Source organism: Bos mutus, chromosome 25 (genome assembly GCF_027580195.1).
Source record: "Bos mutus isolate GX-2022 chromosome 25, NWIPB_WYAK_1.1, whole genome shotgun sequence".
NCBI classification, from domain to species: Eukaryota; Metazoa; Chordata; class Mammalia; order Artiodactyla; family Bovidae; genus Bos; species Bos mutus.
This window is the reverse complement of record NC_091641.1, coordinates 5,988,903-6,016,436: the sequence shown is the minus strand read 5'-3', so window position 1 is coordinate 6,016,436 and position 27,534 is coordinate 5,988,903. Positions and strand designations below refer to the sequence as shown.

The 27,534-nt window shown below is 48.8% G+C and overlaps 1 protein-coding gene across 16 annotated transcripts in view; it reads left to right on the top strand.

Moving 5' to 3' along the window:
* The first annotated feature begins 12,324 nt into the window (after positions 1-12,324).
* Positions 12,325-27,534, top strand: part of SUN1 (Sad1 and UNC84 domain containing 1) — a 46,808-nt gene continuing 31,598 nt past the window's right edge. For 12 of the 16 annotated variants that reach the window (XM_070363167.1, XM_070363166.1, XM_070363164.1 and 9 more), the window contains exons 1-3: positions 12,325-12,417; positions 21,644-21,780; positions 25,926-26,022. In XM_070363167.1, the coding sequence (XP_070219268.1) occupies positions 25,946-26,022 (77 nt within the window). In that variant the 5' untranslated portion in view covers positions 12,325-12,417; positions 21,644-21,780; positions 25,926-25,945. Of the gene's footprint in view, positions 12,418-13,015; positions 15,127-21,643; positions 21,781-22,187; positions 22,420-23,371; positions 23,587-25,925; positions 26,023-27,534 lie in introns of those variants that run through there. The other 4 variants (XM_070363154.1, XM_070363161.1, XM_070363156.1 and 1 more) reach the window with 4 other exon arrangements.

Genomic DNA, 27,534 nt, shown 5'->3' with positions numbered 1-27,534 from the left:
AGACACACAGCGTGAGTCAGACCATCAGGACCGCAGCAGGTGAGGGTGGAGAACATACTCTCCCCTACCCTTCATGTCTCCTCCCACGACCTTTTTATTATAATTCTGTTATTCTTGTACGTTTTCCTTGAGTACCTGTGTGGCATTAATACACAATCCTTAAACCTCTGTATTTTGTCCCAAGAGCTTTGGATGGCAGGGTATTCTTTCCCCCCAACGGAAGACGGGTCCTGTCCTTTCCTCTGCCTCTCCCACCTCCATCACCTTCCATCACCCAAACTTTTGCTTGAGTATTGTCAGGATTGGTCTTTACAGTTTGAATGGGTTGAAAATGCTTTTTCATGCTTTGCTTGTAGATTGTAGAAGCTCCCAAAGCCTGTCTTTTCCCCTGGAGTTGTCTGTCTCCGAGCCCCAGTCTCTGTCCAGACCTGCTGCCTGGCTGTCTCTGCAGACATCACGCATGGCCCACCAGTCCCTTGCTTTCCCTTGTACTTGGTTCCAGCTTCATATGCTGAAGTACATTTTAAGCATGTCCTCAGAAGGGGATGTCTTTCTGTATCTAAAAAGGCTTTTAATTTGCACTCATAACTTGGCATCAGTTTCTAGATCCCAGATTTTTCCTCAGCATTTTGAGGGCCCAGCCCTGTCATTATCTCACAGTTGACAGTTTGATAGTCATTCCTTTGGCGGAGTCACGAGTTTTATCTTCAGATGCTTCTGAAACCTCTATCCCTAATACTCAGACATTTCACAAGAACAGGTCTAAATGGGGATCTTTTTATTCATTCACCCTTTTCTGTGCTCAAGGGGACCTTCCATTTTCTAGTTTTTTGTTTGTATTTAAGAGCTTTCTTTCCGTTTTCTCTATTCTCTCCTTCTGGAACTTCTGTGTATGTGAAGTTAAACATCCTGGACACATCCCCCACGATTCCATCATTTCTTACCTATTTTTTTCTCCTCTTTCTCTTCTTTTTGGGTCATTTCTTCTGTGTCCTAAGACAATTTTTTTACTTTATTTTCTAAGTATCTTATTGATCTTTTTATTTTTTACCATTTACCTTTTAAGTCTCTTTTTCCATAAATGAACTTTACTGAGGTTTAATTTATATACAATGAAATGGTCCCATTTTTAAGTGTATATTTTGATGAGTTTTGACAAATATATACAACTGTGTAATCACATCACAGTCAATGTATAGAACATTTCCCCACAGTTTTATTGGTCCCCTTCCCAGTCAAACCCCACTCCACACACAGGTCCTGGGCAGTCCCTGATCAGGTTTCTCTCATTACAGATTACAGTATCATTTATTGTCATGCTCAGCGTGTGTTTTTGAGACTTACCCATGTTTTTGCGTATATCAGTTGTTCATTCCATTTTTCTTGCTGAGTCATATCCCATTGTATCATAGTTTTTTATCTGTTCATCAGCTGAGGGACATTTGGGTTTATCCAGTTCAGTTTTGAATAATGACTGCTGCTGCTGCTAAGTCGCTTCAGTCGTGTCCGACTCTGTCGTGACCCCATAGATGGCAGCCCACCAGTCTCCACCGTCCCTGGGATTCTCCAGGCTAGAACACTGGAGTGGGTTGCCATTTCCTTCTCCAATGCATGGAAGTGAAAAGTGAAAGTGAAGTCGCTCAGTCATGTCCGACTCTTAGCGACCTCATGAACTGCAGCCTACCAGGCTCCTCCGTCCATGGGATTTTCCAGGCATGAGGACTAGAGTAGGTTGCCATTGCCTTCTCTGGAATAATGGCTAAAGACATTCATTTACAAGTCTCTGTGTGAACATACATCTGTATATTGCCTGAGTAAATACCGAAGGGCGGAATCACTGGATGGCCTGTTAAGTGTATGTTTAACTCTATAATAAACTGCTGATCTCTCTCCCAAAGTAGTTGTACCACTTGACGGTCCCACCAGAAATGCACGAAGAGTTCCATTGCCTCTGAATCTTTCTCATCACTCAGTGGGGTCAGAACTTACTTAGTTACTCCAGGTAACTTAGTTTCCTTGACAGGCCTCTCCCCTAAATGGAAAGGTTGAGGGAGTGTCCTGTCTGAGGGTCAGTGTTATCAGGAGGAGCCCCACCCCCTCTAAAAGCAGTCTGCTTGGTTTCTCTAAGAGAAGCCTGGCCTTGGGACTGGGGCGCCAGGCCAGTTGCCAGCTGTTCTGTGGCCTGGGTTTGTGAGGGAACAGTTGTTCATCCCTGGACCTCGGGTAATCCCCAGTGCCAGCCCCACCTGCCCTGAGCCTCTGAGACCAGAACAGACGAGCCCCCGCCTTTGCGCAGTGCTCCTATTCTGGGATGCTGCTCCCTGTGCCCACACTTCCCCAAATTTGTTGAATGCTCTCATCTCCCGTCCCCACCCACCGCCTTTCTGTGCTTCTCCGCTAACCCTTTCGATGAAGCCTTTGGTGAGAAGAGAAGCTGCCTGTGCTCAGTTCTTCTCTGCACTGAGACCTCTGTGGGCAGAGACGAATGTCCAGGGGCATGCGTGTGAGGTGCAGGAGCAGACCGCCGAAGGGCATATACAGGGCACGCGCTTTATGTTAATAAAAACACACGCATGTGCACAGAGCACAACAGGATAGACAGGAGAGCGTTTGTGAGAGCTCTCTCTGGGTGATGGGGTTAACGTGGCCTATGGGCTTGTAAAATTTTTTAAACACGTTTTCTAAACTGTGGTTGTGAGTGTGGCTGCTTGTACAGTGTCTGAAGGGGAGGGTCACATGGATCTGATCTGGATTTTCAGATGGACAGGGCGGAAGGCACAGGTGGGGACTGACCTCAAGTCCCGGGTGTGACAGGAAAGTTCTTGTAAACCAGCCACAACTTCATTGTCTCCCCAAGACCACAGACAGTCTGGGGCCGCTGTGTGAGATCGGGGACACGTCCCTTCATGCCCTATGGAGCTGAGTAAAGTGACATTTCCACATTCTGAGATTAGAAGTAAGACTATGCTAAGAAATGTGCCTCCTGCCCTGACAGAGGAGAGCTGACCATTCACCTCTCACCCCAAGGAGACTTTCCACGGGCTGCCTAAGACCCGCACAATTTGGGACCAAAAAGACTGTTCTTTCAGCTCTTAGCTACTTTGATTGGAAGTAAGGAGTTTCAAATCTTTTTTTAAGATTTATTATTTTTGGCTGTGGTAGGTCTGCATTGCTGCACAGGCTCTCTGGTTCTGTCAAGTGGAGCTGTTGTAGTGCGTGAATTTCTCATTGCAGAGGCTTCTCTTGTGGTGGAGACGGGCTCTAGCCACATGGGCTCCATCCCTGGGCTACACGGGCTTAATTGCTCCGTGGCATGTGGATCTTTCCAGGCCAGGGATCGAACCAGTGTCCCTTGCATTGTAAGGCAAGTTCTTAACCACTAGGTCACCAGGGAAGCCCTATTTTAATTACTTTTTATTTTCTAATTCTGAATTTTTATTTACTCCTTTCTGTCTGCATCGGGTCTTAGGAGTGCTGGGCAGGCTCTCCATTGTGGTGCTCGGGCATCTCTCTAGCTGCCCCGTGGCACATGGGGTCCTAGTTCCCTGACCAGGGGTCAAACCGGCATCCCCGGCATCCCCTGCATCGGAAGGCAGATTCTTAACCACTGGACCACCAGGGAAGCCCCAGATCGTCCTCTTGATGTCTGGGAAGAGTTTAACGAGACCGTTGAGATCTGGTCCACAGACAAACCCAACTGTGCTTTCCGTCTGTGTGTTTGTTGCTAGTGCAAAGGTGGATTCTGGCAAACTCCATCAGTCAGTGATCTTACCAAGGAAACAAACAGACCTTAGCTGCTAAATGTCCTCTGAGCCCGTGTACACAACCCTGCAAATAAAGGTGAGCCCTGCTTACCTGATACTGGGCTTTTCACAAGGAAGGTTGGGTCACCTTTCACTTTCCTCAGAACGTGCAGTAACAAGATTTCTGACTTTACAGAAATGGAAGCAGAAGCCTCTTAAGAAAGTCCCCACAAGAAAGCTGTCCTTGTTGCATTCAGAGAAAAGACATTCACATGCTGGTCTGCTGTCAAAGCTTCTCTCTCAGAGCTGACGGAGGAGTGCCCGCCTCTGGTCTGGAAATTCATCAGGGATGAGACCGGAGAGACAGCCTGCCCGAAGACAGAGCTTTATGTGCTTCTCTCCAGCCTTTGAAGGGCCTCTGAAGAGGCCACAAGCGGATGGACTGGCTGCAGCTGGCTGCGCGACGCTCCTTGCAGCTCGTGACAGTGACCCAGGAACAGACACTGTATGACAACAGAACTCAAGACTCCTGCTGTGACTCCCCATCTCAGTCCCCGAGGAGGAGAGGCTCACCTGCCATGGCTTCCAGTGAGCTTCGGGCGTTCAAGAATGGACATGTAGACATGGGAGCATGTGTGATAAATGCACAGATGCAAAGGGCCTGACGCTAAACAGCCAGTCACCAGCACATGCCTGCAGCTACCAGGCAGGTGGGCGCTTTCTGAGACTGGGAACAGCCCTCCACAAGTCCTGACCCTGGTGCTACAGGGGCGGCGGCATCACGCGAGTGAGGCTGGAGTCGGGGTGTCATGGCTTCAGAACAGCGCTGCTGCTCAGCGTGCGGTGTATGTTCGTCTGTGTGTTTTCCTGCCGCAAGAAAGAAGGGCGTCCGCAGAGTCGAGTCCAGAGAAATGTTGTTAGGGAAGGACAGGTGGAGGGAAGGCCTCCTGCTTACCAGGACAGGACTCACGTTTTCGCCCATCAATTAGCCCTGCTGCGTTTGCAGCCTCTTCTACATTAAAAAGGATACAGATACTGATAAACACATGAACGGGGGTGAATCTCCAGGGAATTTTGCTGGGCTTAAAAAGCCAACAACTCACCGTAGGATACCATTTATACATTTTTGAAATGACGAAATTTTAGAAAAAGAGGGCAGGCTAGTGGTTTCGAGGCCAGGTACAGGGGTAGAAAGGGGGCTGGGGGCTGCAGAGGGCGCAGGAGAGACCCCCGGGAAGCTGAAATCTCCCAGGACCTTCATGCCTGGTCACCCAAGCCTGGATGCCTGGACACCTGATGCCTGTGCCCACACTTGGAGTGGCCTACATTCTTGCCCCTCGGCTTCCCGGGGCCCTATTTTCAAGCTGCCCTTCCCCCTCGGGACAGGTTGAAGCCCCCAAGCAGGTGAATTCTATAATCAATGGGAGGATTTCTTCCATGGGAAGTAGCTTTCCAGATGCCACAAAATTATACTAAAGTTCACGTAACATTTGCCATCTCAACCGCTTCTCTGTGTCCAGTTCAGAGGTGTCTAGAATATTCACACTGTTGTGCAAACCATCACCACCGTCTGTCTCCAGAACTTTCTCGCCTTCCCAGAGACCCTGTCTCCATTAAATACTAACCCCACCCCTCCGTCAGTCCCCGGTGCCCAACCTCCTCCTTCCTGTCTCTGGGACCCTGACTGCTCCAGGGACCCTCCACAGGCCCACACGTGCTTGCTGCTGTCCAGTCTGACTGCTGCCAGTGTGGTGAGGGTAGCGTGGTGTGGAGTTGCCTGCATTTGCATTTCGCTGGCTACTAATGGGCCGCAGCAGCTCTTCGTGTCCCTGTCATGCGTTGACGTTCCTGTCTCTGTGGATTGCCTGTTCCCACTCTCTGCCATTTTCCTCTTGCCTTTCTCTTTCCTTTGCTGAGTTGCAGGAGGTTCTTGAATATTCTAATCAGTCACAACTCCTGGTCTGTTTTAAAGACAGCAGATATCTTCTGACCTGTTATCTGTCCGCTGACTTGTTCGCGGTATCTTTTGCTGAACAGACGTCTTTCACTTTGATGGAGTCAGACCCATCAATGTTTCGCCATAAGGTCTGTGCTTTGGAGGTTTGAGAAACGCTGCCCCACCCTGGGAAAACAGCTTCCTTCAGTCTCTTCTTTCAATGTCTTAGTGCTCCTTCTCATTTGGGTTGTCACTCATCTGGAATCTAGTTTTATTTCTTTTAAAATTTTTTCTTTAAAAATAAAATTTCAATGAGGAAGGATAGAAAGATATTCATAGTTGTTAATTTAGGATGGAGTCATTATCCTACAGTACAGATCAGATCAGATCAGATCTTTGCAACCCCATGAATCGCAGCACACCAGGCCTCCCTGTCCATCACCAACTCTCGGAGTTCACCCAGACTCACATCCATCGAGTCAGCGATGCCATCCAACCATCTCATCCTCTGTCGTCCCCTACTCCTCCTGCCCCCAATCCCTCCCAGCATCAGAGTCTTTTCGAATGAGTCAACTCTCTGCATGAGGTGGCCAAAGTACTGGAGTTTCAGCTTTAGCATCATTCCTTCCAAAGAAATCCCAGGGCTGATCTTCAGAATGGACTGGTTGGATCTCCTTGCAGTCCAAGGGACTCTCAAAGAGTCTTCTCCAACACCACAGTTCAAAAACATCAATTCTTTTGGCGCTCAGCCTTCTTCACAGTCCAACTCTCACATCCATACATGACCACAGGAAAAACCATAGCCTTGACTAGACGGACCTTTGTTGGCAAAGTAATGTCTCCGCTTTTGAATATGCTATCTAGGTTGGTCATAACTTTCCTTCCAAGGAGTAAGCATCTTTAATTTCATGGCTGCAGTCACCATCTGCAGTGATCTTGGAGCCCCAAAAAATAAAAGTCTGACACTGTTTCCACTGTTTCCCCATCTATTTCCCATGAAGTGATGGGACCAGATGCCATGATCTTCGTTTTCTGAATGTTGAGCTTTAAGCCAACTTTTCCACTCTCCACTTTCACTTTCATCAAGAGGCTTTTTAGTTCCTCTTCACTTTCTGCCATAAGGGTGGTGTCATCTGCATATCTGAGGTTATTGATATTTCTCCCGGCAATCTTGATTCCAGCTTGTGTTTCTTCCAGTCCAGTTTCTCATGATGCACTCTGCATGTAAGTTAAATAAACAGGGTGACAATATACAGCCTTGACGAACTCCTTTTCCTATTTGGAACCAGTCTGTTGTTCCATGTCCAGTTCTAACTTGCTTCCTGACCTGCATACAGATTTCTCAAGAGGCAGATCAGGTGGTCTGGTATTCCCATCTCTTTCAGAATTTTCCATAGTTTATTGTGATGCACACAGTCAAAGGCTTTGACACAGTCCATAAAGCAGAAATAGATGTTCTTCTGGAACTCTCTTGCTTTTTCCATGATCCAGCGGATGTTGGCAATTTGATCTCTGGTTCCTCTGCCTTTTCTAAAACCAGCTTGAACATCTGGAAGTTCACGGTTCACATATTGCTGAAGCCTGGCTTGGAGAATTTTGAGCATTACTTTACTAGCGTGTGAGATGAGTGCAATTGTGCGGTAGTTTGAGCATTCTTTGGCATTGCCTTTCTTTGGGATTGGAATGAAAACTGACCTTTTCCAGTCCCATGGCCACTGCTGAGTTTTCCAAATTTGCTGGCATACTGAGTGCAGCACTTTCACAGCATCACCTTTCAGGATTTGGAAGAGCTCAACTGGAAAAGTACAAGTCTGTACTTTTTCCATGGTTTAACATTTAGAAATGTTAACATTTAGAAAGTTTTAAAATTTCTAAAAATTTCCCAGTATTTTGTGCAAAATACAGGTAAACTCAAGCAAGAAAAGGAAAACAATCTACGATGCCCCTACTTGGATAGAATCACTGGCAACAGTTTTCTGTGCCCTGTGTGTCTACACACACATGAAATCAGAGAAGCTGCCTTTTTCAGTTACAGTGTATCATTTCCTGAGCACCTTTCACACCCTGGTCTCTGCACAGATATGACACTGTGAGCACTGTTTTCTGAACTGGCTTTGTTTTTGGAGCTGTTTCTTCCCTCCCTTAATCTGACTATAAGACATCAGGACCTTCCCTGGTGGCTTAGTGCTAAAGAATGCAGGAGACACGAGTTCAACCCCTGATCCAGGAAGCTCCCCCAAGCAACTGAGCCCAAGCGCCACAACCACGGAGCCTCTGCTCTGGAGCCAGACGCTGCAACCCCTGAAGTCCATGCTCCTCAGAGCCTGCACTCTGCAGCAAGGGGAGCCACCACAATGAGAAGCCCTCAGAGAAACGAAGACCCAACACGGCCAAAAATCAAAATGAATAAAGGTTCCAGGTCAGCTTCCCTCACTGTGATCCTCTCACACTGACTGAAGCATCCCCGCTCCCCATCTAGAAACCAGTGTTTCCACCCGTTTTGCTTTTTTCAGTTCAGTTCAGTCACTCAGTCGTGTCCAAATCTGCGACCCCATGGACTGCAGCACGCCAGGCCTCCCTGTCCATCACCAACTCCTGGAGCTTGCTCAAGCTCATGTCCATTGAGTCAGTGATGCCACTCAACCATCTCATCCTCTGTCATCCCCTTCTCCTCCTTCCTTCAATCTTTTGCAGCATCAAAGGAGTCACTTCTTCGCATCAGGTGGCCAAAGTATTGAGTTTCAGCTTCAGCATCAGTCCTTCCAGTCAATATTCAGAACCGATTTCCTTTAGGATGGACTGGTTGGATCTCCTTGGAGTCCAAGGGACTCTCAAGAGTCTTCTCCAACACCACAGTTCAAAAGCATCAATTCTTTGGTGCTCAGCTTTCTTCACAGTCCAACTCTCACATCCATATATGACCACTGGAAAAACCATAGCTTTTCCAGGACTAGATGGACCTTTGTAGGCAAAGTAATGTCTCTGCTTTTTAATATGCTGTCTAGGTTGGTCATAGCTTTTCTTCCAAGGAGCAAGCGTCTTTTAATGTCATGGCTACAGTTACTATCTTCAATGATTTTGGAGCCCCAAAAAATAAAGTCTGACACTGTTTCCACTGATTCCTCATCTATTTGCCATGAAGTGATGGGACCAGATGCCATGATCTTAGTTTTCTGAATGTTGAGCTTTAAGCCAACTTTTTCACTCTCCTCTTTCATCAAGAGGCTCTTTAGTTCTTCTTCACTTTCTGCCATAAGGGTGGTGTCATCTGCATATCTGAGGTTATTGATATTTCTCGCGGCAATCTTGATTCCAGCTTGTGCTTCATCCAGCCCGGCATTTCACATGATGTACTCTGCATATAAGTTAAATAAGCAGGGTGACAATACACAGCCTTGACGTACTCCTTTCCCGATTTGGAACCCGTCTGTTGCTCCATGTCCAGTTCTAACTGTTGTGTCCTGACCTGCAGACAGATTTCTCAGGAGGCAGGTAAGGTAGTCTGGTATTCCCGTCTATTGAAGAATTTTCCACATTTTGTTATGATCCACACAGTCAAAGGCTTTGGCATAATCAATAAAGCAGAAATAGTTGTTTTTCTGGAACTCTCTTGCTTTTTTGATAATCTAGTGGATGTTGGCAATTTGATCTCTGGTTCCTCTGCTTTTCTGAATTGTGAATTCTTGCTCTGTGAGCATAAGACACATGCTCAAACACAAGTGTTACACATGGCTCTTCCCCCTGGAATATAGGGGTCAGGTGGGCAGCAAATTTGATTTTCAGTGGTGGATCCCAGCCCCTACTAAGTATGGGACACACAGTAGGCATCCAGAAAACATGTTAAATTAATGCAATCCCAAGGAGAAGGGAGACTGGGAGGAAGCACCCCAGAAGCTGTTTAGGTGGACACACTGGAGACACAGGTGGGTGGGGTGAGTGGGGAAGACTTCTTGGAGGAAGAGGCCTGCAGAGGAAAGCGGAAAGCGGGGGGACAAGGCCAGCACAGCGAGAGCGGAGGACTCCCACGGCCCCCGACAGCGCCAGCGTGGGCCTCGGCTCCGAGAAGCAGGGCTGGGTGCTCTACAGGTCTCTGCAGCTGCGCTGAAGGGCGCAGGGCAGCTGCGGTGCAAGGTGGACTCCCTCACACCCACAGGCTGATAGCCACCAGCCAAAACACAAACTAGAGAAGCCGCCGGGGGGACACAGTCCCTCCAGGGAAGACCTCCAGGCGTGTGCCTGAGTTGATACCAGGGGCTCTGTCCCCGGTTTCGACCTCCTTCCACCAGGGATCTGTCCCTGGTTCCACAGCCCACCCCCACCAGGTGGAGGAGAAAGGAGCGGAGTCCTGCGTTCCCCCATCGCTGGGGCCTGAGGTGGGGGCTGTCAGCGCTGCTTTTGCCCTCAGGGGCCGCCTGTTTTCTCTTTCACTGTGGAGTGTTTCTGTTGTTTTCAGCTGGGAACATTTTCCTGTCCCCCACCCCTATGCTGTGCTCCCCACTCCCCAGCCTGGAGGTCTGCCTGGTGAGCACATGAGGCTGAGGGCGGTAGGGGCGGGGCCCAGGATGGCAAGCAGGGCCTTCTACTCTCTCCCTCTGACCTGGCAGGTGGTGGCTTACCTGTCAGGACCCTCAGGATTTTGCGAGCTCCCTTTCATTAGGTACTGGGGGTTCCACAGAGCCCCACCAGCACCTCTTCCCCTCCTTTGGCCTTATGGCATGTGGGTTTGCATCCTTCCCTGTCTGTTGTTGCTGGTGAAATATTTTTTCTTCTTGTAAATTGGCCTCGGTGGTTTTGTAATTATCGGGAGGAAAAAGACGGACACTGTGGCCTGCCTTCCACGTGGAATCCTTATCCAGTAGTGCCCCGCTGCCTGCACCGGTATCCGCCAGGGACACCACGCGTGCCACCTGTGAAACCTCGCATCTTCTAGAAGCTGCGCTGAAAACTCAAGAGCAACAGATGGAATTAATTTGATATTATGACAGAGAATGAGATGGTTGGATAGTATCATTGACTCAATGGACATGAGTTTGAGAAAACTCCAGGAGATAATGAAGGACAGGGAAGCCTGGTGTGCTACAGTCCCTGGGGTCCCAAAGAGTTGGACATGACCGAGTGACTGAACAACAGATGTTTTATTTAACCAACATATCCAGAATATTGGGTTTCCCTGGTGGCTCAGTGGTAAAGAATCCACCTGCCAAGCTGGAGACAAGGGTTTGATCCCTGTGTCAGGAAGATTCCCTGGAGAAGGAAATAGCAATCCACTCCAGTGCTCTTGCCTGGAGAATCTCATGGACAGAGGAGCCTGGTAGCCTACAGTCTGTGGGGTCACAAAGAGTCAGACTCGACTAAGCGACTAAACAGCAAAATCCAAAATATCACAACTTGACAAATCAGCAATATTTTTAAATGAGATATTTTACCTTCTTTTTCATACTTCAGTCTTCAAAATTCTGTGTGTTTTATACAATGCACAGCTCACCTCAATTTCAACTAGCCACATCTCCAGTGATAGTAATTACATGTGGCTGGTAGCTACTGTGGACAACTGGCAGGCCTAGACTTAATCCAGATACTTATTCTCCTCAATCCACTCCTCCCCCTGCTTTACACCCCACTCCCGCTCGGCCCTCCCAGGCGACACTCAAAACAAAACACAAAAAACACAACCTTCTCTCCTCTCTCAGCACTGCTCCTACTGACCACCTAACCTGCTTATAAAAAGGCATCTGGAAAATTTATACCGGGGATGTGACTTCCTGCGACCTCACCTAAAGTCACAGCCCCTGTGCTGAGTTAGTAAAACAAGAGAAGCAAAAGGCCATCTTTTCTGTTAGTAAACCCCACACGGACGGCCAGCGAACACTGCATTAGTCCACTGCTATCACTGTAATAAATACGTTCTCATTAAATAGCCCTCGCAACTGGTTTTTTCTTTGCCGCGCTGGAAGTCTTTTCGTGAGAGGACAATTTGGCAAAGTCTTCTCACCCTCACCCGCTAACCTGCTGGAGCCGCGTTTCCTCTTTTGTAAAGTAGGATAGTAACAGCTTCTTTATCTACCTGGCAAATCGGTTCTGAAACGCAAAGAGATAATAAAAGGTCGGGTTCAAACACCGAAAAACTCCACCGGAGAGTGGCCTGTTGTTATCCGTGGGTGGAGAAGCCTGCAGGCTAGGAAGGCGCACGTGTGCTCCGCAGGCCCAGGGGCAGCGGCCTGAGAGCCCGGTTCCGCCACCGCCCGCCTCGGAGGAGCGCACCTGCGACGCCTAGGGACGCGGGCGGAGCTCGGAGGCCGCATGGGTACGGGGTGTCGGGGCTGGGGGCGCGGAGACAGCCACGCGGCGCGGGGGTGCGGGTCGCAGGGAGGGCGGCCCGGCTGCTCGGAGCCCACACGGGCGACTCCCGCGCCCGAGGTCCCGCTCGGCACGAAGACCCTGCGCGCCACCTCGGAGCCCTCTCGCCCCGCCCCGTCCCCGCGCGCGCCGCCCTGGGGGCCCGCCCACCTCCCCGCCCGCGGCTCGGCCTCCGGTGTCGATTGGGTGGGCCCCTAGGGAGGCCGCCTCTGCATTGGCCGAGGAGCTTCCAGAGGCGCGCCCGCGATTGGTGGGCTTCTGCGTTTCTCCCCGGCGCGGCGAGCGATTGGCTGGCAGGGGCACGGTCTCCCGGGCCTGGGCGGTGCAGACAAGGCCTCAGGCAGCGGCGGCGGCGGCGACGGCGAGCGCGGCGCGAGTCAGGTGAGCTGTGGCGGGGCTCGGGGCGGGAGGGCCGGCGCGGTGGGGCCGGGGCCCAGGCGCCCCTCCGGGCGGCGGGGGCAGGGGCGGCCGCGGGCCCCGGCGGGGTCGCCAACGGCCGCGGCCTCCCGTCAGCCCCGCGGACCCCGCGCCCCCTCCTCAGGCGGCGGTCCCCGCGCGCGGGCCGTGCGCGGCGCCGCCGGACCCTCTTCGGGGCCGCCCCCAGGCCGCTCCCCCTCTGGCCGCGTCCCCTCTGCCGCCCCGGGCGCCCCGCGCCTCACCCGGCGCCTCTTCAGCGCCCCGCGCCCGCTCGGCGCCCGCTCCGCGGCCCGCCGCCCCCCGCCCCCCGCCCGCCTCCGGCTCGCACGCCCGGCTCGCCGCTCCGGCCCGGGGTCGCGCGTGCCCGCCGCTGCAGGCGGGGGCCGACGTCGGGCGGGCCGGGCCTGGTGCCCGGCGCCGCGCCGGGTCCTCCGTGCCCGGCGCGTCCCCTCGCCCCGCCCTCGCGGCTCCGAAACGTGAGCGCTCCTGCTGTGTTTTCGTCCTTTTCTTCGGACCCTTCAGAGTTCCTTTAAGTCTAAAACGCGGGGTGACTGGGAAGTTCTGGAGAATTTAATTTGCTCGATTTATTTGCTTTGATAGTTTTCTTCCCTCTTTTTTTTCTTTTCTTTTTTTCCCCCTGTGTGTTTGTTTGGAAATGCTACTGTGTTGGGGCATTGGACCTCTTGATTGGTCATCTTTATCTCCTATTTTCCACCGATGTCTTGTTTGACTTTCTAGATTTCGTTAATGTCCTGACTCATTTGTTGAGCGTTTTGTTTTGGTCATCAGATTTTACATTTCCCGGAGGTTTGGTCGTTAACTGTTTTTTCCTCTAAAATTTTGTGTCGTGTTTCTGAATGCCCTGGCGTCTCATTCTCCGTCCATGGCCTAAGTGTTGGCTTGCTTGCGTCCTCCTGTCCTGCAACATGAGGGCATCTGAGAGTGGGACCCTGCCCAGCCCTCGGGGAGCCCCGTGCACCTGCTCTGGTCCTGTCACTGCTGGCTGAGAGGGCGGGTTGGGTTTCCTTGAGCCATACCCAATGTCGCTGCCCTTGGGCCCTTTGATTGGACTTTCTAGGGTCCAGAGAAGGGCTTCCCAATCTCCTGCCTCATTTTAAGAGTGGAAGACCATGGCTGTGGGCTTTACAAATTAGAGAGGAAATGCTCTCTTATCCCCCGTTTCAGGAAGGCATTCTAGAACTCGACTGCCCTTTACTTGCTGGTCTAGCGAGCCCTTGGTTTTATGCTCCAGTCTTTTCTGGGGGGAGGCAGGAAGGCGATCCATGCCGAGTAGCTAACTGCTTTTTTTTTTTTTTAAGTTGTAAAAAATACACGTCATAAAATTTCCGCTTTAACCTGTACAACACCTCGCGTTGTTGGTTCGCAGTGTTGTGCAGCCATCACCCCTGTCTAGTTGTAGACCTTTTTTATCATCCCAGATGGAAGCCCGGTACCCATTAGGTGGCCTCTGGCAGCAGCTAAGGTTTTTTTTCTGTTTCTGTGAATGTGTCTGCTCTGGACTTTTTTTTTTTAATACAAATGGATTATTACAGTATGCGACCTTGTGTGTTGACTTCTTTCACTTAGCAGAATGTTTCTGAGGTTTATCCACGTTGTAGAGTGCGTCAGAACTTGGATTCCTCTTTGCAACTGAATAATATTCCATTGTACAAATATATCAATTTGCTTATCCGTTCATCTGTTAGTGGGCATTTGAGTTGTTTCCACTTTTTGTCCATTATGAATAATGTTGGTATGAACATTTGTCTACAAATTTTTGTTTGAGCACCTGTTTTCATTTTTGGGGTGTATATCAGTAACTGGGAGTGGAATTGCTGGGTCACATGGTAACTGTATTTAATTTGTAGAGGAACCACCAAACTATTTTCCACAGTAGCTGCACCATTTTACATTCCCACCAACATTGTGCAAGGGTTCCAATTTCTCTACATCCTCTGCAACACTTTTTTTCCATTTTGCATTGTTTTATTATGGCCATCCTAGTACTTGTGAGGTGGTGTGTCAGTTTGATTTTGATTTGCATTTCCATAGTAACTGATGATGATCATCTTTTTATGTATTTGTTGGCCATTTATATGTCTTCTTTCGGGAAGTGTCCATTCTAGTCCTTTGTCCATTTTGTAGTTGGCTTATTTGCCTTTTTGAGTTGTAAGAGTTCTTTACATCTCCTGAATGCTAGACCCTTTCAGATACATGATTTGTGTATACTTTCTTGCATTCTTTGGGTTGTCTCTTCACTCTGTTGATGGTGTCCTTTGATGCACAAAAATTTTAATTTTGATGAAGCCACATTTATTTTCTCTTTTGTTGCTCATGCTTTTGGTGTCTTATCTAAGAGACTTGACAAATCCAAGGTCATGGAGGCAAATCTCTATGTTTTTAATCTAAGCGTTTCTAGTTTTAGCTCTGAAATGTAGGCCTTTAATGCATTCTGAGTCAGTTTTTGTATATGGGGTGAGGTAAGGGTCCAGCTTTGCTTGTAGATGTCCAGATGTCCCAACACCACCTGTTGAAGAGACTGCCCTTTCTCTGTTGACTAGCTGGCAGCCTCGTGGCACATCAGTTGACATAAATGTGGGCTTTGTCTCTGGGCTGTTACTTCCGTCCTGTTAGTTTACGTTCTGTCGTCGTGACGGGAACACACGCTTTGAGGTAAGTTTTGGAATTGGAAAACGTGAGTCCTCCAAATTTGTTCTTTTTCAGCATTGCTTTTGGCTGTTTGGGATTCATTGCAATTCATATGAATTTAAATATAAGCTTTACCATTTACAAAAAAAGCCTTTGCGATTTTGAGAGCACATTGAGTCTGTTCTTGCTCAGGCGAGTATTGTTTGGCTAACACCATTGTCTTCTGGCGCCTGAGTGGGGCTCTCTTTCTGTTCATTTGTGTCTTTCATTTCTTTCAGCAGTGTTTTATCATTTTCAGTGTGCCGGTCTTATACTTTTTTAAACTTACTCAACTAAGTTTGTTACTGTTTTGTTGTTTGGTTTTTTTTTGGTGCTCCAGGTGAGGAACAAACTCACAACCTCTGACTAAATTTGTTACTCTTTTTGTTGCTACTTTAAGAGCAGTTGTTTTCTTAATTTCATTTTTAGATTATTTGTTCATTTTTATTCATTGTTTATTCATTTTTAGATTGTTAATATTGTATATTTCTAGTAAATAGAAATATAACTTATTTTTGTGTCTTGATCTTGTATTGTGCAACTTTAACTTCGCTCAGTTTACTAGTTTTAATAGACTTGTGAATTCTTTAAAATTTTTTATAATGCCACCTGTGAATAGAGGCAGTTTTACTTTTGCTTTCTAATTTGGATGCCATCTATTCTTTTTCTTGCCTAATTGCTCTGGCTAGATCCAGTACAATCTTGAATAGCAGTGGAAAAATGGTGTCCTTGTTTTGTTTCTGATTTTAGGGGGAAGTTTTCAGCCTTTCACCGTAGAGTGTGGTGTTAGCTGTGCTGCTGTTGCTAAGTCGCTTCAGTCGTGTCCGACTCTGTCGTGACCCCATAGACGGCAGCCCACCAGGCTCCCCCGTCCCTGAGATTCTCCAGGCAAGAACACTGGAGTGGGTTGCCATTTCCTTCTCCAATGTGTGGAAGTGAAAAGTGAAAGTGAAGTCGCTTAGTCGTGTCCAACTCTTAGCGACCCCATGGACTGCAGCCCACCAGGCTCCTCCATCCATGGGATTTTCCAGGCAAGAGTACTGGAGTGGGGTGCCATTGCCAAATCCCTTTGTCAGATAGAGGAAGTTCTCTTTTCCTAGTTTGTTCAATGTTTTTGTCACGAAGAACTGTTGGATTTTGACAGATGCTTTTCCTGCTCCAGTTGAGATGATCACGTGGTTTTGCCTAATTGCTTCTTAAGCGGACTTTCATTGTTTGGTTCGTCCTGTATTTTGATTCCGCTCTACGTCCTTACTTCCAAGTGTTTACAGGTGTCACCATCTTCAGACTTTTAGGGTTCCATGATGAAAACTGGGCTATTTCTCAGTGTTCCTCATTGAAGCTTATGGTTTCGCTGTTTCTGGCCTGCATGAGTTTTCATTCATCCATCTGTTTTCTAGTTTCCAAGTTTCTTGCTATTGTTTTTCCTCCTGTTCAGTAAATGCCAGGCACTTTTGGTAGCAGTAGTGACAGGATGAAGCCAGCTTCAGCACTGCAACACCTGTCCGTACCTCTGTATTTCAAGGGGAGGTGAGAACCCGGACAACTGCAGGGTGTTTCATGGGGCCCACTGTTGACTCAAGCTAAGAGGTCCTGAACACACCCGAAATTTGAGCACCCACATTGGGGTTTGCAGGGCAGTGGGAACGAAACAGTAATTCCAGTCGAGCACATGTGATGTTCCTGTGAATATTTCAGAGAGTAGTTGTGCTCTGCGGTTCCTGCAGGAGGGCCGCAGTATTATCTTCTTGACTGAAAACACCTGTGTTTGCTTCCTCCCTTTTTTCCTAAGTTTGGAACTCGTTGCTATTTTGGACAGCTTAGCCCACTCGATGTCCAGATAGAAGAGACTAGACTGGCTCCATTTGAAACTTTACTTCCTTTGGGCCAAAATAAATTTAGGATGGACAAAGTATAGACCACAGTGGTGCTGTTTATAACCTGCTGTTTGTTATAATCAGTGCTGTAATTTACTGCTCTGTTAAGTGGCCTGTGTGATTCATCGGTCAGTTTTGCAGTTGGAATTGTATCTGTAGTCCTGCTTGTTAGTTGAGTGCTTTGCTTTTCATTTACTGGCAGAGGGGCACTCCATGAACCGTTATTGACTGAATTTTAGTTTAGGGACTAAGAACCATGTGACAGATGGTTTTAGATATTTGTGCAGAGTAAAGCTGCAGGGGCGAGACTTGAGTCGTGTGAGAGTAATTAAGCGCAGATCAGTGGCTCCCCGGTGGCGTGAGGGGTTCCCCAGGGCGCACACGGCTTCAAAACAAAAGAGTGCTTTTCCCAGTTGCTTTGCTCTTAGTCATTCTATTTTCTTTGTTTGATCTTTAATATTATTGGAAGATGGGAGCCTTATCTAAAATATGAAAAACATCTATTTAAAGGTTTCTTTACTTGCTGTTTATGCTACAAACCCTTTTAGTACTGGTGAACGCTCACTTTTAGCCCGGTACTTCACATGCAGGAGGACAGAGCATTAAAAAGGGTGATCTCGAAATGGTGTGGATCGAGTGTTTACCTTTATAGTAGCAGTAAAATCCTGTGATTATTGTTTCTGGCTGTTCCCAGTTATAGTTGGAAATGAAGCAGCAGACGCCACAGTTCTGATTAAATGAGGAAACACACGAAGTGCTTCAGGTTAATGAGGAGAAGGAGTGTGGGGACCAGATGTGTGGAGCCGCACTGCTCTTTAGGAGTTCATCCAACACGGGGTAGGGGGGAGCCGAGAGAGGGATGAGGGGAACAAGGAGTGTTTTCAGGTTAAAGGCAAAGCAGTGTGGTAGCAACGACTTCTCCCGTGTCTCTAGGCACCTGTGTGATATTCCTTGGTTCTACGAGTCAGGGTTAGCTCCTACCCTCAGAGAGTTCACGGTCTAGTTGGAGAAAAAGACTCATTAATCAACAGCATATTTCTCCTATGTGGTTAAACACCAGGGAGCTCTAAAATTGGCACATAATTTGGATGCTTCCTGGAGGTGGTCTTTCCGCTATAGCCTGAGGGTGCATAGAAGTTAGCCGGGAGCAGTTGGGGTGGCAGGAGACCAAGGGAGTGGGAATCAGGATCAGGAGGGCATCCCAGACAAGAGAAGGGCACTGGAGCTGTACCTAAACGGAGCAGAGGGAGAGGGCTACCTGGGACCAGGCTCTCAGTGAAGCTGTGATGTGGGTGGTGGGAGATGGAGCCCTGGACAGGGGTCTCGTTTGTAGGTGCTGGAAGCCATGGGGTCTGAAGGGAGGAGATGGTTGAATCTCTTTTGGGACCATTCTGGCAGTTTTCTGGCTTGAGAAGGCAAGACTGCTTAGGGGGAAATTAGGGGTGCTCGCTCCCAGGAAGCCAGCGAGAGATGGTCGGGGGGCGGAGGACTGGCCCAAGGGAGGGTACCGCTGTTCCAGGGGGGCGGTGGTTGCTCCCCTTGAATTCAGTGGGTGACGTGCAGAAGTAGAATCAGATGCCTCCCTCAGGTATACAAAGAAGCAACAGATGGACTAGATGAGTTAAAAATGGCGGAAAGTGCGGAGGTCAGATCTGCGTGGGCAGCAGAACCCATGACAGCCTGTCCCGGGCTCTGGGTTAGGAAGGCCTTCCAGGGGAGGGCTGAGCCTGGGCCGATCACACACGTCTGTTCAGCAACAGACGGGGCCAGCCCAGGCATGCCACCTAACTCCTGTGCAACGGGGAGAAAGAGACAAGCCGCCTGCAGGATGAGACAGAGGGCTTTCGCCTGCCAGAGTGGCCTCTGGTGTCCCGAGGAGCCCCATGGGGTGTGGGGGCCCCGGATCACCACCCGGCGTTGTCCCGGAAGGCCCTCCGTCACTCGCTGTCACGGAACTCTTTCCGGGGGAGGTGCCGGGCACATCTCTTCTGACCGCACCACTGGAAGGAAAGTCAGTGCAGTCTGGGTCTGAGAACTGTGGGGTCATGTTTTCTGTCTTCTAAGAAGAAAAACCCTTTACAGTAACGGGCAGAAAGTGAGCTGCCTTTGCTGAAACACTGAGGCAGATCTCCCTGTGAGAGGAAGCACAGGCTTTATTAAAACCATCGAGTGCATATCACTGGGAGATGGAAGCAGGTGATAATGCATCTTCACATAGGAGGAGTCATTTCCCCGAAAACTCCGCTATTATGTAAACAAAGCTATCTAGCCTGCCTCTTTTCCTATTTCATCATTTCTGAAAAAAGAAACCTCAGATCTTGGCTGGAAGCTGTCAGTACAGAGTTGCTGCTGGTAATACCCGACTCCTGTTGGGTGCTCCCACCCTCCAGCCAGATGGCGCTGGGCAGGTGGGGTGGTGACGGGCCGAGGCCTGCTGCAGGGCGGGGGCCAGGCTCCCACTGCTGAGCGAGAACCCCAGGTCTGGCCGCCTCACACCGCTTCACAGATGGAGACCAGCCTTCTTTTTCTTTTTGAAAATAATAGTTACTGGGTTAATTGTTTAAGTTATAAGACCAAAACCTACTCCTTATTTATTTTTTAAAACCTTTTTATTTTGTACTGGAATTTAGTTGATTAACAGTGTTGTGTTTCAGGTGTACAGCAAAGTGACTCAGTTATACGTGTATTATCACCTATTCTTTTAAAAGGAAACGTGAGCAGGCCCAGGCAGGGTAGTCTCATTCTCTGTAATTTACAATTAAATTTAGTGTAGTATTTTTCTTGAAGTTTTAAAAATACATTCAAGTATATATATAAAAAAAACAATGTTCTGTGAAGGTCTTTCACATATTTTTAGGTTATACTCATTTGTTTCTGATTCGCTGTTTTAAATAACGAGATCATTTTTTAAGTATTCTAGTATAAACCATAGTTTTCCATAAACTAGCAGTGTTTTGCCTCCTTAAAATGAAAACAGGTAGGTAATGCCAATTCCTGTTTATTATGTTGTGGAAGTAATTACATTGAACATGATATTTGGAAAACAATAATGTCTAAGCCAGTTTATGTTTATTTCTAATCTGTAGGGAAATATAACTAATATTTTTAGTCTCTGTGTTAGGAGTTTTAACAGGATTAAATCTGAGCAAAGTGATTATGTTCAAGTAGAGTACTCTTGGGAAGAAGGCAATGGCACCCCACTCTAGTACTCTTGCCTGGAGAATCCCATGGACGGAGGAGCCTGGTGGGCTGCAGTCCTTGGGGTCTCGAAGAGTCGGACATGACTGAGCAACTTCCCTTTCACTTTTCACTTTCATGCATTGGAGAAGGAAATGGCAACCCACTCCAGTGTTCTTGCTTGGAGAATCCCAGAGATGGGGGAGCCTGGTGGGCTGCCGTCTGTGGGGTCGCACAGGGTCGGACACGACTGAAGCGACTTAGCAGCAGAGTACTCAGGGCTTCCCAGGCAGTCAGTGGTTAAGCCCACTGCAGGGGGCGCAAGTTCAGTCCCTGGTCAGGGAACCAAGATCCCACATGCCCTGCGGTGAGGCCAAAATCACCAATAAGATACAGTACTGATTTTTTTAAAATCACTATAGTACTAATTTTTAAAGGGTACCTCTGAATTTTAGTTTTAAAATTCTTCTGTACAAGGCATGTGATAAAGAAGCACCGGATTGCCCAGGTGCACGCTGACAGCCAAGCCCTGGGTGGTGAAGGGTTGGTGGGAGTGAGGCTGGGCCTCGTGTGCGGGTGCGAGGGCCAGGGCGGGCAGTGCAGCCTCCGCCTCAGCTCAGCTCAGGGCCTCGGACACGGCCTGCGCCCAAAGAGGGGAGGGTGCAGTCCAGCGCGTCCGGCGTCCCCTTGGACGGCCACGCTTCCTGAGGTCGAGGTGCGGTGCTCACAGGGGACTCCGGTGGGGGCTGACAGGGCAGCTGTGTTGTTCCTGAGGATTTGTGCAGGGAAGCCATGTCAGCCTGTGTCCGTCGGGCTCACTTCTGGGCTGAGCCCACTTGGTCAGCAACCCCATCAGTTCTTAGAAACCTTGATAAACACAGTGCCTTTGGAGCACATTCTGATGGTCTTAGGCATGGTTTAGTAAAAAGTATCTACTAGATGATGGTGCTTGCAGTTTGTAATAATGAGAAGAAATGCTCCGACCAGTTTCACAGTTTGATTTTTTTTCTAGTTTTATTTTAGAACTGATAGCATTTCTTAAGAAAATATTTTGTGCTAATTTATTTCAGGGCTATTAACAGTTTTATTTTCTTTCTTTGGTATTGCCATTTGCTTCAATCTATTTTCAACCATGTGACTTGTAATTTTTAATATTTTTCGGGCATGTTTTCTAAATTGTTATTAGATGAGTACAAATATTCTAAATAGTAGAGATTCAAATTATATGTCCTGGTAGAACTAAAATTCACTTTTGACCAAAACATTCAAGAACAAAAACTGAACTTTGTATTTCATGTCTCCCATATGGTGTAAATATTGCAGTGTGCCCTGGGCCAGGGGAGAGCATTACAGGGGAAGCCAAGTGTCACCGATGAGGCATCTTAACTCATACTTGAAAGCCCCGCTAGGATCTACATGTTGGTAAAGACGCTTGTTTGATTTCCTAGGTTTGAGACCAGTGTCTGCAGTCTAGACAGAGGACCTCCTTTTGCCCGTGCGGGCTGGCCTACGTGTGTGGCCGTTGGGACAGGAGCAGAGGGCGACACCTGAGCTCCCTTCTCCATTCCGGGCTGCGTCTGCCGAGGTGAGCGCTGCACCCCCCTCCCCCGCCGCCTCCACTCAGACGGCAGCTCAAGGGAGCACCCCCTCCCTCCCCCCACGCTAGCCTGCTGGGCCTGCAGGTGCCCTGGCGTGAGCCGGCTCCACTGTGCGCCCCCCGTGTCCACAGTTGGGGCTCAGAGGACACGTGGCCGTGCAGAGGTCAGCCCGGTGGTGACAGCTTTGGGAGAAGGGTGTGGCCTGAGAGACTACAGAAGTGGGGACAGTGCAGCCTGTTCCTCATGAACACACACATTTGCAAAATGTTGACTTGGAATTCTTTTCAGCATTTTCTGATGCTGATGAAAACATTTTCAATTCATTATTTCACTTGCTCTTTCTGTACTGCTCAGATTATAAATGCAAATCTGATCTCCCTCAAGTCACAGGCTGAGGCCACCTTCAGGCCCTGCTGCAAGTGGGAAGACTCTAAGGTTACACTCAGGCTTGAAGTAGCGATGGTGTAAGAGGAGCCTTGAGCGGCTCTGGGGACACGCCAAGCCTTGCAGCAGGGAGACCGCTGCTGGGGGTCCTGCTGAGCTGAGGCTGGGCTGGCCTTCCTGCCTGCTGGCTCCCGTGTGGCCATCTGAGCTGCCATCGGGCTTTCTCTTTCACTGAGGCCGGGGTGAGTGACTCTTCCATCTCGGGGATTGTTAACTCAGAAGACAAAGGGAAAAATCCTTCTTTAAAAAACAAAACAGACTTTGTAACTGTATTCCACAAAATAATTAAAGCTTACTTGTTGAGTATTTGCCATGTGTCAGGCATCGCCTTACATGTATCGTTTAATTCTCTTTCGCTTTACTTTATTCTGTAATTTTATCTAATGTTCGTGTTTTATGAAAAGAACTAGAGATTAATTTTAGCGTGTTGTGAACCCACATCATGATGTGTCCAGGGAGGCAGAGTGAGGCAGCAGGGGTGGCAGAGGAGAAGCTGGGTGTGCAGAGGAGCAGCAGCCTCTGTGCCCCGTGACGCGTCCGCACTGAGCTCAGGGGAGCACGCCTCACCCCTTGCAGCGCGTTTCTGAGTCGAGCTTGGTGCGGCCTCTGTACCCACCTGTCGCTTTGGAAGGATCTGCGTGGAGAGGGGTTTTCTGGGCGCTGGAGGCAGTCAAGCCAGGGCGGCATTTCCCTGGGCCGCAGGTCTGATTAGTCAGGGCTGGGTTCTGCAGATGATGTTACGTGTGTGTACTAAACACAAAGTCTGTGTGCCTACAGGAGTGAAGTCGGAATGAGTAGGGAAAAGTAAGAGCCCTGACCACAGGTTCCCGTTCCTTCCACCCTTGTGGCCGTGAGGTCCGACCGGCTCGGGCCAAGACCTCTCTCCTCCGTCCCCCGCCTGCCTCTCCTCCAGGCCACGGCTGGTCTCCCTAGAGCTGTGGGTGTCCACACCAGCGCTCTCACGGTGTTACCCTCCGCGTTCCATTACGTCTGAAGCTCCCCTCATGAAACGTTTAGCCAGAAGCCTTCCCCGGGCCTGGCACCCAGCCTGTGTCTGTGCTCTCGCCCGTAGGACGTTTGCTCGGTCACTCTGCTGTAACCCTATCCTGCTCGTGGTAGGAAACTCGTCTGATGGCCAGTAGCTGCACTTGGTTCTTGGATAGAGTTTTATTTCAGAGACAAGAAGTCCCCTTTCTTTCTGAGCTGTGGCAGAAGACCTCTGTTAAGGCTGACAAGGGTGGCATCACTCAGCTTCCTCTGTCTCAGCGATCGGAAGAACCAGGCTGAGTGGTGAGCTTGCAGCTGGTCCTTGCCTCTGGCAGCTTTGGAAACACTGTTATCATTAGAAAGTAAGCTCTCTTTTAGATAGGTGAAAATGTGAGAACGTGTTGATGTAACTTTTTTAAAATAAAAAGGCTGTACTAGGCAGACACCAGGGACCTATTGTATAGCAAAGGGGACTGTATTCAATATCGTGTAATAACCTATCGTGGAAAAGGATGAAAAATACTTTGTGTGTATGTGTTTTAAGTATATATATGTTTGTACGTATGTATAACTGAATTACTTTGCTATATACCTGAAATCTTGTAAATCAAGTATACTTCAATTAAATGAAATTAGAAAGTATTATAGATAAATTGCAAATAGCATAAAGTAAAAAGGCTATCAGTTCTCCGAGTGGCCTCCTCCCCAGGCTCTTCTGTGCTGAGTCACGGGCTGGCCCTCCTTGCAGCCCTTCAGTGGCCTTGCCTGGAGCACTGCCGCCGCTCTCGCAGCTTCCTGAATATGAGGAGCCGTTGCAGGCGGCCAGTCAGCTCGTGGCAGAGCTCAGGTCAAAGCCCAGACCCGTCAGAGTCCAGCCCTGGTCTCAGCCGGGCGCTCTGATGTCTGCATGTCATCGTCATGATACTTCAGTGCCGCTTGGCTTTCGGCCACCTGCCACTTGGTCGTTCATAACTTTGCATACGACTTTGTGTGAACGGATCCAAATACTCAGTCCTCTAGGATGCGTTGAATACGAGTTGTAGAGACGTTGGTCAAAATCAGCTGCAGCAGGGCTTCCTTGGTGGCTCTGTGGTGGAGACTCCACCTGCCAAAGCAGGAAACACAGGTCCAAGCCCTTATCCCGGCACCGAGGAGCAACCATGCCCACGCGCCTCAGCTCTGGGCCTGGGCGCCCGAGACCCTGCTCCACGCACAGCGAGAGAAGCCGCTGCGGTGAGAAGCCTGTGCCAACTGCAGCGAGAGTAGCCCCTGCTCACTGCAACTGGAGGAAAGCCTTGCAGCAGCGAAGACCAGCACAGCCATAAATAAATAAAATAATTTTTATAAAGGTACAGGATTGGAAATGATGAAATAAAACTGTCATTAAAACAAAAGCAGCAGCGAGAACAGCTTTAACATGGGGTGGTACTGAGGGGGTGGTAGACAGCGACGTGAAAGGCCGCTTGGGGAGGGAAGCTGGGGCTGGGAGCAGCTGCCCTGCTGGTGCTCCTCTTGTTGCCGGGTAAGCTGCTGCTTGCAGATCTCCGGCAGAGCCATTGTTACCCTCCGCTGGGTGTGGCCCCGCCTGCGGAACCCGCACCGAACCTGAGCTCCGCTGCCGGTGGGACGCAGGGAGGCCCGGGCAGGTACTGAACACATATGTGAGCTCAGCGTCAGTTACTGCTCTTTGCAGCGGGAGCTCCAGGTGTCTATTAATAGAGTGAATTGTCCTTGTCTGGCACGTGTGCTGCCTGGGCGGGTGAGCCAGGTCCCCAGTAGCAGCGGGGCAGTGTCGAAGTTAGTAGTCACGGTGACAGTCTTAACATGTAAACAGTGGTGTTTGTTTCTATGGGAACGTAGTTTTTAAAAGTCTACCGGGATTGTTTAAAAGAATATGGGGTGAATTTAAGTACTTTTGGCTTAGTTTATAGAAATCAGTTGTTTATGCGTGATTGTTTTTTTGTCCAGGTTTATTTCCCTTGGTTTTTGAGCAGCAGATTAAGATTCATGTTACTCCTGTGAGGGTGTGGTAGTGTTTTTTGTTTTTTTTTTGAAGTGTGTATTTTTAGACAGAGGAAAATTTGAGTCATTTCAAAGAAATCTAGATGACAGCCTTGAAAACAATATGTTCAAAACTTTTTAATTTAAAAATAATCTTTGTTTTTCTTTGCGGAAAAATAAAAGGGTAACCAGAGCTTGTAGCTTCTCTCTTATTCAGCCTGCAGTCTTCTGATTCTGAGGCACTTGTATAATTAAAAACTTCACTTTCGAGGAATGCGTGGGGGTGATCTTGACCATGGAGCAAGAGTCAGTGCTGTTCTACTTAATAACAACAAAAATTTATTCCCAAGGCGTGAGAATGTTTTGACACCTTCACGAATTTTAAAAATATGCTCTGAAGAGGGTTCTGAGCTACTCTCTCTATTCTCTTCATTTTCAGTCAGTCGGTCTAGGGTTTCCCCCTTTGCTTTTGTAGATTTATCATTTTAGGGAACTCAGTCTGACAACGAACTACACCCTGGACTTGGAGCCATGAGAAAACTTGTCTCCTTTGCTTAAAAGGAAAAAACCAATCCTGCTTTCACTTCTCACTGGCCTGTTTGATCAAAGTGCTGGTGGCAGCGCTTTAGTCCGTTGCTACAGGGCTCCTCTGTGTGTCCCAGCCTTTAACAGCCTGTGTTGCTTTTCCCACTCTCTGCAGTATGCTTTGAGACCGTGAACATGGACTTTTCTCGGCTCCACATGTACACTCCTCCCCAGTGTGTGCCTGAGAACACTGGCTACACGTATGCACTCAGGTGAGCTGCACGTGTGCGTGGTCTTGAATGCCGTGGGGCTGTTGTGGCTCTTACATACTTGGACCCAGCTGCTTTGTATTGAAAGTGAAAATGTCTGTGAACTTTATGTTATGCTCTGGTTTTACAAAACTGCTAAACTGACATGGAAACTATGAGGGTTTTTTTGAAAACCAAACGTTTCTGATGACTCAGTGATTCGTCACTGCAAATGACTGTTTTAGCCTCCACCCAGGTGGCTGTGGTCTCAAGAGCACATCTGTGTGGTTATGTTGGGGTTTGTGATTTATGTTGATGGCTGAGCAGTTTAAAGTTAACAGAAGTAACCTGGAAAGTGATTTGCCTTTGAGAGGAGGCACCCTGAACAGAGTCTTGGTGAAGCCTCGGTTTCTGGAGCACGGCTTCTGGCAGATGTAGTGCTGAGTCTCCTGGTTTTATTTGTATTGTGATTTCGTGCTGCGACTGGAAGTCTGAGTCTTAAGAGGTGTTGACTTGCTCTTTGCTTTTCTAGTTTACCAGGTAGAAAGGACGGTTGAGATGAAACTTAAATATGGTAAAGTTATGGGCCAGTGACAAAGGGCAGATGTTCCTAGGTTGGTGAGGATTTGATTAGCAGACAGAAAACCCTTTGTATCCCGGCAAGGTGCTCAGAGCACACAAGGAGGATGCTGTCAGTTTCACCATGGCTTGTCTTCTAAGAATTAAAAATGTGATCGAAACTTAAAATTGGAAGATACTTTAAGAAGCATACTTCGTAGCAGCATTAGTCAAGCCTGGTAGTTAATGACTTGAGTTTCTAGTCACAAGTTTAGATCGTGTCATGCTTTTCCATAGTAACGCACTGTTTTTATGGAAAGTCCATAGTAAATAGAACGAAATGAGTGGGCCAACTCAAGTAAAGCTCTTCCTTATTCTGTATTTGTGGAGCATAAAAATAATTCTTGGTAATTTATTTTTAATTTTTATAACTCATTTAATTTTGTTTTTATAGTCTTTTATCTGTTTTCATGGTCCGTTTTTAAGCATCCCTTTCCCTGGAGCTCCCCCGCGGGAGAGCAGCACTCTGTTTCAGTCAGGGCACTGTAGCAGGGCCATGGGCTGGGTGAGGACTGGAGTGGGAAAGGCAGGTGAGCTGAGGTGTGTTGGGAGGTGGGGCTCTTGGTGGGGCGGGTATCAGCAAAGGGTTTCCACCCGGAGGGGTGGGACCAGGTTTGTGCGGGTCTTGAGAATGGGGACGGTGCTCTGCAGAGCCTGGCAGACATTCAGCTGAGACTTCATGGGGGCAGGGCTCGGGCAGTGCTGGGCAGGGGGTGAGGTTTGGGAGGGACACTGGAGGCCTTGTGGTTGACGGGAGGAAGGGGACGAGGGAGGGGCAAGGGTGACTTCGCAGCCTGGGACGGCACAGGAGGAGCGCCTGAGAGAGGACCCGTTCATGGGAGGGTGTGTGAGACTCAGGCTCAAGAGCTCTATGGGCGGCAGGCACCATCTGGCCCTCAGCCAGCCCAGATGGAAACC